The sequence below is a fragment of the Heteronotia binoei genome, chromosome 13 (assembly GCF_032191835.1).
Source record: "Heteronotia binoei isolate CCM8104 ecotype False Entrance Well chromosome 13, APGP_CSIRO_Hbin_v1, whole genome shotgun sequence".
Lineage (NCBI taxonomy): Eukaryota > Metazoa > Chordata > Lepidosauria > Squamata > Gekkonidae > Heteronotia > Heteronotia binoei.
Genome location: NC_083235.1, coordinates 37,378,006 through 37,392,616, shown reverse-complemented (window position 1 = coordinate 37,392,616; position 14,611 = coordinate 37,378,006). Strand labels below are relative to the sequence as shown.

The following is a 14,611-nucleotide window of genomic DNA, read 5'->3' as shown; positions in this document are numbered from 1 at the left end:
ATGCTTGGTGCACTTTATCATATGCCTTCCACCCTCTTATGAATCAAACAACTTATACAGAATCACAGTGGGACAATCACCCTGTGTGCCATTCTCCTTCTCAGTGTTAGCAGGAAATTGGGTATCAGCCCCTTCTTCTGGCCCAGAGAAGAATATTCTTTGGCTTTGAGAAGTACAGAACCTACTAGGACAAGAGAGGCAACCCTCTGCCTGCATGCCAAACAACAGCAAGACAGGCCATTTCACTTGGCACGATTCACTGGCAGCACTGCTGTGACTGCTTGGGAGAAGGCCCCTGGGCATGGTTGAAGCCCACCATCACCCTCTAGACCTGCACAGCTGCCAGTCAGCGGGGTCCAAGGAGAACAAGGGGTCAGCAAAGACGAACACTGCCCATTGAAGGACTGAGGGTGGGACCTTGTGGGGAGAGGCAATCTGAGAACAAAGAAGCCTCAACGCTGGTCTCTTGCAAAGGATCCTGCTTTTTCCCCTGCCTCATCTTGCTCCAGCTGCCTTCATGCCTCCCTCCCACTGCTTTTGCATGCGAGCAGCTGAGTCCCCTTGCTTCCCACCAGGTGCCATTCCCCTCTGCACAAGTGACCAGATCTTCCTCTCCAGAACTGGAACATTGCCAAGGGACCAAAGCCTACCCTCTCCCCTTCTGCCTCAAATTTATTTTCCATGGCTCTATGAAAGATATATTAAGTCCTTATTCACCTTGGCATAGAATTCTCACCCTACTGCTCAACTAGATTTTGCTACCATTCCACAGCAGGGAGCTCTGTGCCTGGCATGTCCCTGTTTCTTTTCTTCTTTCCATTTTAAGTTCTGTATGCTGTGTGGGCTGAGAGAATGGAATCCGGATGTCCCTAAGGACTGAGGAAGAGAGAGGCCTCAACCACTTTCTGAGGAGGCCCACTCCCAGTGAAAAGTCACAAGGCCTGTTGCCGTGGGAGAGACTTGCCGTGGCCAAGTCAAGAACAAATATGGAAAGCTGACTGGAGGTTCTCCAGATTTCAGAGCATTCACCCATACCTCCAAGCCCATTCACCTCCCGCTAGGTCCGCAGAGTGGTGGCATAACTGACACTGAAGGAGTGCTTGCATTTCTGGCCAATGACCCACCCTCAGCCCTGGACTCTCTCCCATTTTTTGTCCCCCAAGGCAGTGGGAAGAACAGTCCTGAGGGCAACAGGCAGAACATGATGGAATTGTGAATGCAGTGAGATCACTTTCAGAAAGGAGGTCTTAACTGTGAAGAGAATTTGACTTGCTTTCTTAAGTTATGAGAGTGAGCTGGGCACTGTCAGTCACACATCAATCCAAAGGCAGGTGGGAGCTGTGGTCTGTCTCTGGGCCTTGGTCTCCCTATATTCCTGCTTAGGCACATTCATACCTTGTGATCCAACCTATCAAGGAACATGAAGGGCTGCTAATCTAACCCCACACAGCAGAGGGAGCCACGGTCATAGTAACTGATGACACTCACCCTGGGATAAGTGACAACATTGTGGGTGGAGAAAGACAAATCAAGTTGCCTAGATCTTGGGAAATTTAATTATTAATTCATATTTTTAAATGGCTTTCCTCCTATGAACCACTGTAACAAAAGGTAATTATAGCTCTCATTTTACAAAACCAACAAGCAAGACGAGTTTCTCAGATTTGTACATTTAGAAATGTGATTTTTGTGCATGTCCAGAAGTTGAACCGATCTTGAAATCTCATGCTTTTTCAAGCTGATCTTGTGAGTTTTGAACGTCTGATAATACTAACCCTGCCTTCAATGCCACTGCTCTCTCCAGTAACTAAGATGCTTCCTCCCCACCCCCCCACCCCCACCTATTTCCAGGCTTTTCTCTTGACTCGGGTGTGGGGATCATCAAGAAGAATGAGCTGAGTTTTGTGACAGGAGCACCACGGGCCAACCACACCGGGGCAGTGGTCATCCTGCAACGAGACAATGTCAACCGGCTGGTGCCAGAGTTCATCCTTTGGGGGGAGAAGCTCACCTCTTCCTTTGGCTATTCCCTGGCTGTGGTGGACCTCAATGGTGATGGGTGAGTAATCTACTAGTGTGGGAGGGAGAATAGTACTTGAGCACCTAGGCCATCACCATTTTCCTTTGCAAATCTTGGCCTGGTTCATTGTGTTTTCAGCATAATTTTTTAAAATTGAACTGCCCAGACTAGCAGTCATTATAGCACACGATGGGTAAAAGGTAAGTGAGAGATTGTGGCAAAAGTAAGCTTGAAGACTTTTTTTTGGGGGGGGGGGGTATTTTTTGACTTTTTGTGTGTGTGTGTGTGTGTGTGGAAATAATAGCAACATCTAATGACTAATCCCTACTGAGAGTCTGGAGGATATCCAGAGAGGTGGCTGAATGAAGTCTGCCCCTGTCCTCTCGACTGCTGCTATTCCAAGGAGGCCTCCCATCCAAGTACTTGCCAGAGTTGACCCTGCTTAGCTTCTGAGATCTGATTAGATCAGACTTGCCTGGGCTATCCAGGTTGGGACATAAGCTTGAAAACTTGTTGGGTACATACCTGGTGAAATAACCTTACATGCCCAAGACAGCAATGCTTTTCTCTGTGCCATGAGATCAGGCCCGTAGCCACAGGGGGGGGGCACAGCCCATCCACCCAACCCCCCTTCAACATGGATGGCCCCTCCTTTCTCCCTCCCCCCCCCCCCGCCACTAGCCCCTTCCGGCTCGCTGCCACCCCTGTCAGCGCAGCCACCACAGCAGCGCTCCGCTCGCCCCCTTCCTCTCCTTGGCTCGCCACGACTAAAACTAAGTCCTACTGTCCAGTTCTTCTTGCAGCCCGTGCCTGCATGTTTTGATGAAATGCGCAGGCACGGACTGCGAGAAGAAGCCGGCAGCAGGACTTAGTTTTAGTTGCGGTGAGCCAGGGGGGAGGGGCCGAGCGGAGCGCTGCCGCACTGGTGGTGCTGGTGGGGGGGGGGGTGGCAGCAAGCCGGAGCGCCATGAGGAGGGGTGGCGGGGGGGGGCAAACGAAGTGCAGCAGCAGGGGGTGGCAGTGAGCCGGAGCCCCGTGAGGAGGCAAGGCAAAAAAAGGGCGGGCGAGTGGAGTGCTGTGGCGGCGGTGGGGGCCGCCTGGCTAGGTGCTATTCGCCTTAGAGCCGCTCCTGCCCCCACACGAACTCCTCACTGCTCTTGCGGCCCTGCGGGCCCCCCACCAGTTTTTTTTTCTTTGGTGCCCCTCCACCAGAAATTTTCTGACTATGGGCCTGCATGAGATGTTTTACCTGTTGGTTTCTGTGCGTCATCCTACTGATAAAGGCATCAGAAACTGTAATTTTTTCCTAGCCAGTCACTCTACCAAAGGAGAATTTTAGGAGAAGATGAAAATAGCTTTCCCATCTAAAATTAGGATTTCTGTTATTCCACAGATGGGCAACTGGCTAAGATTAACAGAAAAAATATCTGAGTAGAAAATATGAGCTGGATACAAACAACTAGAGTTTAGTCCAAGGACAAGCATTGACAGTCCACAAGTGTGCATGCTTCCTGCTCACCTTGTGCAGCTTGCTGTGTTGTCCAGATTAGGTGAAATGGCAAATTGCGATTGATTTCTAGCTCACAGGCCAGGATACCAAGCTAAGGTGAACTTGAGGAATTCCAAGTCTTGTTTTCAGACTGAACTCTCTGGATGCATTCCTAGCTACTAATCAAGTCCAGCAGCATGCTAAGAGACCAGCAAGACTTTCAGGGTATGAGCTTTTGGGAGTCAAAGCTCTGATGAAGGGAGTGTTGACTCACAAAAGCTTATATCCCAGAAACTTTGCTGATCTCGAAGATTCCATCTTCTTGGACAATAAAGTCTTCTCTCATGCACTTCTAAACAGGTGGCCCCAGCCAAAGAGAATAAGACTGGCTCATGCCACAGTTGAATAACAGTATTGAGGAGCTCAAAAGCAGACCTCCAAAACTAAGCACACATAAGTCTGGTGAAAAGTGTTGCATCTTTTGCTTGTGTTTCTTGTTCTGCACAACTGATGTAGTAAGTGATGCTCTGAAAGCAGTAGGTGTTTCTGTAATAGTCATACTCATAGTTTGTTCTCTCCAGCTGGATGGACTTGGTGGTTGGGGCACCAAACCTCTTTGATCGCAAGGAAGGGATTGGAGGCGCAGTCTACGTCTACATCAATCAAGCAGGGGACTGGGATAACGTCCACCCCATCCGTCTCAATGGCTCATATGACTCCATGTTCGGTATCACCGTGGGTGCTGTTGGTGACCTCAACCAGGATAGCTTCCAAGGTGAGAAGAAAAACAGCAGTTGCTCATTCGTGCACATTCAATGTTCTGCCACCTATTGTGCGGAATGGTCTGCTGGAGGGTAGCAGAATTTTGCAAAATATGTACAACACAATTGTTCAGGAGGATATTCTTGTGGAGGGAGCAATGCTGCAGTGTAATGGATTAGCTAAGGAGGTGACTTTTATTAGGGATAAAGTCTTCCATACACTTTATTGCCTTGTTGCCTTAAACAGAGAGGTTTGCATGCATTTGTTTCCCCTTTTCTTTTCCCTATTCTGTAGTCTCCCCTCAACTGTATCATTTTGTCTTACTATAAATATTTGCTGTTAGATTTAGCTGTTGTCATATCTCTCAGCAATTGCCTGGCATTACCATATTTTGTAATCTGCTTGCTGATTGACTGACATTTCTTAGTACGAATGCTAGTCTACTTGGGTCCCAGTGAGAAATTAAAATAATAAATCAATAATACAAACAGTGGTAGATGGGGATTCTTGAATAAGCATGCATGAGATGCCCCATGAATGTGGGCTATGGGGTAAGGAGTTTATAGGGGCCAAAGTAAATGTTCATACTTAGAATGTGCAGGGCTTTTTAAAAGCAGGAACGCAGTTCTGGCTGGCTTTGTGTCAGGGGTGTGGCCTAATATGCATATGAGTGCTTGCTGGGCTTTTTCTACAAAAAAGTCCTGTGTGAAACAATGGTGATTTCAGTGGGTGTGGCCTAATATGCAAATTAAACTCTGCTGGACTTTTTCTTCAAAAAAAGCCCTGAGAATCTCCATACTTTCCAGTGCCCATTTAGGATTTGGGAGTTTAACTCTTGGGGAAGCAAACAACAAGGAAAGCACTGGCAACTATAAGAAAACAAGTACTTAAGAAGGGCATGGATCACTTATAGAACATCTGCTTTGCATGCAGAAGGTCCCAGGTTCAGTCCCTGGCATCTCATGTCAAATGGAGCAGGGAGTCAGTGATGTGAAAGGCCTCTGCTTGAGACCCATAATAGCTGCTGCCAGCCAGAGGAGGCAATATTCACCTTGGCAGGCCAAGGATCTCACTTATTATAAGGCAACTTCATGTGTTCAAGAATATATGAATGGGAAAGGGAAAAAGAGGAAGTGCAAGCTTGAGTGTACCTTTCATGGATCTGGTTTATGTCATGTTTGTGGGAACAGAATATAATGCAAGTGTAAGAAAATGTGTGCGTAATAAATAAAAATGAAAATCAGACACCTAAGGTCTTAAAACTTATCTGTTATATAAACCACAAGGTCTGCAAAGAATATCTTGACACGTCTTTAAAAGCCAAATTCTGTCAGAGCCAATGCTGTAGCCATCTGCACTCTGACATCTTGTTTCTCATCACTTGCCATTAAAATGTGCATGTATTGTGTCCTGCAGCATACAGACAGATAATATCTGGTGGTACAAGTGTGCATGAGAGATTAAATTAGGTTGGATATCTATGGAACTATGCAGGCCTGAGGATGCCATGTTTGTCTGGCTGAATTTTGTAATGTGTCAGGGGTCCCAAGCACCATGGTGCCCACCAACACCTTTTCAGGTGCCTGCCAAGTGTTTTTAGGAAGTGGGCAGGGCCAGGTGTGACTTCTGCCTGGAAAGGTTTCTGATTGGCCCATGGAGATTTGATTGGCTGCACAGATTTTTAAAAATATTGCTTTGGCAGCAGCTGCCAACACAGCACATGGCTCTACACTGTGCGACTGAAGGGCAAGCTGGGGCAACCATTTTGTAACTGGCTCCATTTCCTGCGGCAGCCATTTTGAGGCTTTGCTAACCATGCTGTCAGAATTCCAAAGGTGTCTACAAGCTCAAAAAGGTTGGGGTCAGGGACCCCTGGTGTACAAGCTGCCTGGTGTTGGCCTTTTGATGTCTGAATATATGTGTGTAACCGATGCTGCAGTGGGGTGGAACCAACCATCCTCCAAGTAGGGTTGCCAGCTCTGGATTGGGAAATACTGGAGATTTGGGGGGTGGAGCCTGTGGAGGGGAGGGTTTTTTGGGGGGGGAAGCTCAGCAGAGTATATTGCCATACAATCCACCCTCTTAAGTATCCATTTTCTCCAGGGGAACTGATCCTGGTCATCTATTGTAATAGCAGGAGATCTTTGGGTGCCACCTGGAGATTGGCACCTTACCTCCAAGTAGCCTTCCTCTAGCCTAAGGAAGCTTTCTGCAACTTAAGAGAGTCTTCCAATGGAGGAGGTTAAAAGGACCCTCCAATGGAATAGCGCTTAAGTTGGAGCAGGTCTCCTTAGATTGGAAGGGAGCTTCAAACTTGAGCCAAAAGGAAAAGTGGGGTATAAGTATATGAATGAACGAATGAATGAATGAATGCTTTGCTCAATGGAGTGGTAGGCTAGGGGTGAGATCTACCCCATTCTTTCTGTGCAGTTGAAAGCCAAAAATCAGGAAGGTAGAGTGGTGCTCAGAGTGCATTTTCCCCTAATCTTTTGCTGCTGCTTTCCTTCCAGACTTTGCAGTAGGAGCCCCACTGGATGGTGATGGCAAGGTCTACATCTATCATGGCAGTAATTCGGGGTTTGTGATCAAACCTGTTCAGGTGAGAACCCTTCACTCACTATTGACTTTGCAGCAGGGCAGGTATGATTCTGGAAATCCTCTGCTCTCTTGGTAGTTACCTGTGTCTTCCCGTTTTTGACCCCCACCCCAGACATGTGCTGTTGTGTGCATCATTATTTCACTTTTCTGCAACCCCACCCATTGCAGACACTGACTGGGGAGAGTGTAGGCATCAAGATGTTCGGATATTCCTTTTCTGGAGCGCTGGATGTTGATGGCAACCTTTACCCAGATCTACTGGTGGGATCACTCTCTGACACAGTAGTGCTGTACAGGTGAGCATAACAACGAGCACGTGGGCTGAATCTGCATTGACTAAACTGCATAAGAAAACCAGTGTGAGAGCATGTGTGATGTAGTGATTACAGTGTTGGACTAGGATCTGAGAGACCCAGGTTCAATTCCCCACTCTGCCATTGAAGTTTGCTGGGTGACCTTGGGCCAGTCACAATCTCAGGTTGTTGTGAGGATAAAATGAAGGAGAGGAGAATGATGTAAACTGCTTTGGATCCCCAATGCAAAGAAAGAAGAAGTCAATAAAAATAGAATAAAGAAAGCCTGTAGAGTGACAACTAGATCTGTTGATGTCCCAGATCTCTCTTGACTGCAGGGCTTCTTTTGTAGAAAAAGTCCAGCAGGGCCTCATTTGCATATTAGGACATACCCCCTGACATCACCATTGTTTCACACAGGGCTTTTTTGTAGAAATTTGCATATTAGGCCACACCCCCTGGTGCCAAGCCAGCCAGAACTGCATTCCTGTGTGTTCCTGTTAAAAAACCCCCTGCCTGACTGTATCCCCAATTTCCCTCCTGTCTTTACCCTAGTCTGTCTCACCCTGCAGCCTTCTATTTAGTAGAAGATTTACAGAAGTGGTGTGCCTTTCCCATGAGTTCATTAGGGAATTCCCTGAGGACTGCTTTGTATCATTGAAAATTCTACATAGAACCTAATGAGGGATAGCAGTAGGGCATAGGGCACAGGTGGGTCTGAATCTGGAATTCCTGTCCTTATTTTACAGACTAACAACAAAGTGTAAAGGTGATTGCTTGTGAGTGCAAGAAAGGTCTGGCTTTTGGGATCTATTAGTTCTGTGATCATTGACTTTTCAGGTTTTTATGAAATTTTCTGGCCTACTACTGTTGTAGAATACTGTAAAATGGGTTGAGAAATAAGCATGGAGGGAATGGAGGCATCCTGAGGGGAATCACAGAAGAGCAGACAAGGAAATTAAAGGATTTCTGTTATAGCTTAAAGCTTTTTCAGCCCACTTGGAAAGGGGATCCTTGAGCCACTCTAGAAGCTGTAGCCCACTCAAGAACGTTGCATTACTAGGCTGGGCCCTTGCCTTTCCAAACATGATGGCCTGGCTGTATCAGAGGCTATGAATATGCAACAGCCCAGTCTCTCACAAGTCTTGTATGCACATTTCAGGACCCGGCCTGTTGTCCACATCTCCAGAACCATCACCATCTCACCACAGAATGTCGACCTGGAGAATATGAACTGCCGCCACCAAGTAGGCATTTGGTGAGCAATTGTATGTCTTTCCTTCTGTCCCCCCACCCCTTCTTCTTGACAGCTGATCATAAAAGCAGCTTCCAGAATGTGTCTGCACCTGTGTTTCCCTATCTTGTTGCATCTTGCCTATCTTGTTGCATTTTGCAGCCGCAAAAAGATAGAGGGTCTTGTGGGTTGAAGGCAAAGAAGTGGGGAGGCTGGTCTACCCTCAGCTCCAGGGAGAAAGAAATCTCAGCCTGAGTAACAGAGGGCACATGTCCCTTTGTAAAATGTATGTGTGTGTTGATGTGTGTTTTGCTTGCCTGATGGTTCCCATTTAAATTGTAGTGATTTGTCCCATGATTGTAGCTCCTGCTTGAGCTGAAGCAAGCATGGAAGAATCCTGTGGTGCAGGAGTGGTCTTTGAGACACATCTAATGAATCACTGGTGCAATGCAGGGACAATCACTTTTGCACACTGATCTTATTTTGCATAGAAGAATGAAATGTCAGCCTCAGTAGCTGGACTAGACTTGTTTAATTCTGGATAGAAAGGCTGCCTCTTCCCCAAGACAGACTCAGGACTCAAGCGGACCATGCACCTCTTGTTCCATCCATAAAATACAAATTGCAGACTTGTGCAGCCTCAGCCTGCCTAGAGATGTGTGGAGAAGGGTGGGGTTCAACATCCATTCCATTCTTCTATTCAAGGCCAGCTCCTCCAATCTAAAGAGGAAGAGACTGTCCTTTAAAATCTACTTAAAATGCTACTAACTTTAAAATGCAACTAACAAAGCAGGTCCCCCTCCCCACTTTCCCCCATTAAAATGCTAGTAGCAAAAGCAGGGAATTCAGTTTTTGAATAGTGAAAACCTGGAAGGTGGATGGTTAAACCTTTTCTCCCTTTCATGTGCAGTCTCAAGGTCAACTGAGCTTGCATGAATCTCCAATTTACCATTATATGGACCAATGGAGATGTATGACCTTCTTTCCTTCAGAGTCCAGTAGCACCTTAAAAACTAACAAAATTTGTGGTGGGATATGAGCTTTCAGGAGTCACTGCTCACTTCTTCAGATCCAACTAGAATGCGAGTCCATCTGTCATATATTAAAAGTGATTTCAGATGCAAAGTAACATCAGCAGGCAAATGGCAATAGAAGGTGTGATTGGATTAGTGTGCGATATGCATCTTGATGTATATTCATTCAGTCAGTTTGAGCTAGCAAAGGCTGATGCCCCAAGCCCTGATACAAGAAAGGACCACTCCCATGTTCATAAGACTCAGTTGCTGAGTGAGTCTCTTTCCTGTTTGTTTTCTCAGTATGGATGTGAAAGTCTGCTTCAGCTACACAGCCAACCCCCCGAGCTACAGCCCTCCCATCAGTGAGTACTGGCTAGATGGACCTCATCAAATGCATATGGCAGATATGCTTCTACTGATCCTCTATCCCTATTTGGATGTCCTTACTATAATTTCAGAGGGAGGGCCTGGGTGCAGTCAGAGCACAGGGACATGCTCTGGAATATAGTAGTAGAGTCTGTGGCTTGGCACCAGATAAAGGAACTTAATGGGAGCAGCTGGTTCTCTCCAGAGGCAGCTGCATCTTGGCATCCACAGAAGGTGCTTTCTGTCTCTTCTCTCTCACCCTTCCCCCCCAGCCCAACTCACAGCCTCCACTCCTTCCCCCAGTGCTCGAATACACTTTCGATGCTGATACTGATCGGCGGCAACTGGGCCAAACTTCCAGAGTCACCTTCCTGGGCCGGAAGATCACGGACCCTGAGCACCAATACTCTGGTGTCGTGGAACTACCAACACAGCATGCCCGAGTCTGTGCCAGGGCCACACTGCAGCTCAAGGTGGGTCCTGCAACGGGAGATGCTGGGAAGCTAAGCAGTGAATCTCCTGGGGCCGTCTGAATCCTTGGCCTCTTGCAGAGCTGGGTCAAGGTAGTTTCCAACCTCAAGCAATAAGGGGTACTTACCGCTAGCCTTATGGATCCATCATCAGATAGATCCAGATGGGCAGCTGTGTTGGCCTGAAGCAGTAGAACAAAGCAGGAGTCAAGTGTCACCTTTAAGACCAACATTTAAGACCAACAAAGTTTTATTCAGAATGTAAGCTTTCGTGTGACTCACTGTACCTGATTCCTTCTCTGATGAAGTGTGCTTAGAGCACACAAAAGCTTACATTCTGAATAAAACTTTGTTGGTCTTAAAGGTGATACTTGGCTCCTGCTTTGTTCTACTGATCTCATCAGATCTTGGATGCTAAGCAGAGTCTGGCTTGGTTAGGACTTGGATGGGAGACCTCCAAAGAAGTCCAGGATTGCTATGAAGAGGCAGGCCACGGCAAACCATCTCTGCTTGTCTCTCGCCCTGAAAACCCTGTGAGGTCAGCTTCATAAGTCAGCAGCAACAGGGAGGGATCCATGCAAGGGGTGAAACCCCTGACAAAGTAGTTTCTGGAAAGGAGCAGCATGCCTGTATTTCCTCTGTCTAAATCTATGACTTTATTGCAGGACAAAATCCGTGACAAGCTACGTCCCATTGTGGTGGTGGTGAGCTACAACATCAAGCATCCCCGCATCAAGCGCCAGGCCCAAGGTGCCACTTTGGGCCCTCTCATGCCTGTGCTGAATCCCATGCCACCGCGTACACAGAAAACAGAGGTAGGCAGCCCACTGAAGAGGACATCGTACTATTGCAAATCGTATCATGTTCAAAATATGGTCCAGCAATCTAAATCAGAAGTACTTCAGCCCTGGAGAATGAAAACACACACCCTTTCTTTTTCCCCCAATAATTTTTATTGGTTGTTTTGTTATGTAGCAATACAAACTTATGTATTATTTAACAGTATTAACAAACAAATACTTTTCCAAACACACTTTCTTCAGAAAACTTTTGTTAAAAAATATACACAAGTTGGCTAGATATTGCTGCAAAGGAACAGGATCTTCTAACAGGTATTTCTGTTGTGTTCTGTTGTGTCTCTTACTTTAGTGGTAAAATAAAGACCTCTAAAAAGGTTAGTTTTGTTAATAATGACCTTGATCAGAAGGAAGTGAGTTGTGTTAATTCATCACAATGGAAGTTAAGTTCAACTCCCTTTAATGTTTGTTCCTGCAATTGTTGGTTGCTTTGTGTTCTACAGATAGCATTGGTAGGAGGTGATGTGAAAGACCTCTGCCTGAGACCTTGGAGAGCCACTGCCAGTCTGAGTAGACAATAGTGACCTTGATGGGCAAAGATTCAGTCTAAGGCAGCTTCATGTATCCATGTTTCTAAAGCACAAAGCACAAACCAAGTAATAACACACACATAAAGCTATAATGACATGGGCTGGGAATGACTATGTTGCTTGTCACAAGCATATCCAAGAAATGCCCTGGCATATGTGGAGAGGGGCTGTGGCTCAATAGAAGAGCCTCTGCTTTGCATGCAGAAGTTCCCAGATCTAACCCCCAGATTCTCCAGTTAAAAGGACCAGGCAGTAGCGATGTAAAAGACCTCTGCCTGAGACCCTGGAGAGCAGCTGCCAGTCTGAGTAGACAATACTGACCTTGTTGGAGCAATGGTCTGATTCAATATAAGGCAGCTTCTTGTGTTCATATGAAGCCACACTCCACATACTACTCTCACTTGGACACTCTAGCAGGGGGTGAGAAGAAATGGCACATTCCAAGTGGCAGAATGTTGAAGATGATATGAAGAAAAAATGTAGAGCCCTTGCAGCAGAAGTGTAGTACTGAGGGAAAATATCTGGATCCCCTGCAACACATAAGCTCAAAAGGAAATGACACAAAACATCTGGAGTGTTCTTGTATCTGCATGCTTGCTCACTCTTAATTCCAAATCCATTGGACATTGGCACTGTTGGTGGATGTGCTTTGGGACTGAGCAAGAAGTTTGTCATAACAGCTTGCTTCAGCCACTGAAACCCTCAGCAAACATTAATGGGGTCTCCTTAGAGCTACTTAGCCCAGACAGGGGCTGCTGTGTGTTCCTACAGGTGAATTTCCTGAAACAGGGATGCGGTGAAGACAAGATCTGTCAGAGTAACCTGCAACTGAGCTACCGGTTCTGTTCTCGCATTGATGATGCTACATTCCATCCCCTGCCCAGGTATGCGCAGGGTAGGGATTCCTCCGGGGGGGGGGGGGGGGGTAGCATTGACTTTAGTACCTGATGTTCATTTAGCACCACAGTACAGATGCTGAGCAGAACACAAATAGCAATGAGTGAGTAAAAACACACTGGTTTCCCTCACTGGAGTAACGTTGTCATTCCAGCTTTCTGGTATCCCTACCCAAGCTTGTAAAGTGGATCTGAACCCCTTCTCCAGAACTGGTTCTCATTGGTCCATCTTGATGCAGTTTTACTGGTCTGGTTTGACAGAAGCTAATCTCCCAACTTGGAGTTCTCTCTTTGAGCCCTCCTGGTTTGCAGTGATTCCAAAAGACCAATAACTTCATATTTTGAACATGTTCTTTTCCTCCAGGGGTCCTGATGGCTTGGATAAATTCTCCATGAGTGACCAAAAAGTCATAGCCCTTGAGATCCACATTACCAACTATCCCTCGGATGCAGCAGAGCCGCAGCGGGATGGAGATGATGCCCATGAAGCCATGCTGCTTGTCGTCCTCCCACCTACCTTGCCTTATTCTGCTTTACGCCCCTACAATGCTACGGTATACTTTGGAAAACAGTATGATATAGTAACCTAAAGGGTAGCAAAGGGAAGGGCTGAACTCATGGCATCCAGAACAGTAGTTCCAGGAAAGGGATTTGTGTTGAGTTCTAAGGGAAGCTGAAACACTAGGATGAGCATGGGAGGTTGAGCTGGTATAGCTGGGTTTGAAAGATGCAGGTGTACTAGAGTTAGCAATTTTGGCATTAAGGGGAGGGGATATACAGGCCTGTTGGAAGTGTGGGTTCGTTGTTTTTTTAAGTTCAGCACACTGCCTGAAAACTGGGTTATAGGCTAGCATAGAGAATTGTTGGAGCCACTTCTGTAACCTGTTTGAAATTGCTCAGAAGATGAGATAGAACAAGGAGACACGTGATTTCTGCTCACCCATGATGCACGTTACTTTTATTGCAACTGGAAATAAAAGCATAACTGATAAAGAGCAGAGGGACCATGTTGGGTGGCCACGTCAAGCGTGAATAGCTGCTATGCTTTATGCTAAGAGAGTAAGCAGTGGGCACACAGTTGTATCAGACTGATGTCCAGTTACTGGGTAATCTCTCTCTCTCCAGCTTGATTCAGCCTTAGTCTTTGTCTTATATGGCCCTGTGGCCCTCTCTCCTTCTGGCAGCTGACACCTCAGCAGAATCTGGTTGAGACCAATCAGTCTGCAAGCTTTGAATTCTGTCACTCATTGCTGACTTGTGAGAAACTTGTGTCTGTCCATCCTCACTGACTCCATCTTTGACATCTGGGGTGCTGCGTCTGCTTTTCCCCAACCTGCAGGTTTTTCTCAGATTTAAGAACATAAGAAGAGCCCTGCTGATCAGACCAGTGGTCCATCTAGTCCAGCATCCTGTCTCATGCAGTGACCAACCATTTCCTCTGGAGTGCCAACAGCAGGGCATAGAGGCCGAAGCCTTTCCCTGATGTTGCCTCCTGGCTCTGGGATTCAGAGGTTTATTGCTTCTGAATGTGGAGGTTCCCCTCATGTCACCATGCATAGTAGCCACTAATAGACTTATCCGTCATGAATTTATCTAATCCCCTTTTAAAGCTGTTTACTCCTGTGGCCATCACTACATCCTCTGACAGCAAATTCCACGGTTAATCACTTTCTGTATAAATATTTTCTTTTGTCTGTTCTGAATATACTGCCCATTAGCTTCATTGGATGCCTTTGAGTTCTAGTATTTGGGAAGGGGGGGAAATTTCTCAAGAAAGGCATTTATTGTTTGTTACTTCTGCTACTCCTTCTTCAGTCTTTTTGAATCCTTCTTTCACAATCACTTGACCTATCATTCACCCTTCTGCTCAAATACAGAGTTACAAAGGTTAAAAGTTTGGGCCATAATTCCTCCCTTGGACTCTTAGGTTGTATTGACTGTATGTTGATCACACTTCAATTCTGGTGTCTGTTGAGATTTTGCAGATAGTATTGTTGTGATGCTAGTAGATGGGAAGAAGATAAAGTTGCCAGGTCCCCCTTGGTTACCAGAAGGAAAGGAGGGGTGAAGTTGCCAGTTC

At 46.4% G+C, this 14,611-nt stretch overlaps 1 protein-coding gene across 4 annotated transcripts in view; it reads left to right on the top strand.

Moving 5' to 3' along the window:
- ITGA7 (integrin subunit alpha 7) overlaps positions 1-14,611 on the top strand; it is a 79,824-nt gene that overhangs the window by 48,606 nt on the left and 16,607 nt on the right. For all 4 annotated transcript variants that reach the window (XM_060253449.1, XM_060253452.1, XM_060253450.1 and 1 more), the window contains 10 exons: positions 1,852-2,059; positions 4,091-4,284; positions 6,782-6,870; positions 7,038-7,165; positions 8,325-8,420; positions 9,713-9,774; positions 10,082-10,251; positions 10,914-11,063; positions 12,407-12,519; positions 12,896-13,085. In XM_060253449.1, the coding sequence (XP_060109432.1) occupies positions 1,852-2,059; positions 4,091-4,284; positions 6,782-6,870; positions 7,038-7,165; positions 8,325-8,420; positions 9,713-9,774; positions 10,082-10,251; positions 10,914-11,063; positions 12,407-12,519; positions 12,896-13,085 (1,400 nt within the window). The remainder of the gene's footprint in view (positions 1-1,851; positions 2,060-4,090; positions 4,285-6,781; positions 6,871-7,037; positions 7,166-8,324; positions 8,421-9,712; positions 9,775-10,081; positions 10,252-10,913; positions 11,064-12,406; positions 12,520-12,895; positions 13,086-14,611) is intronic.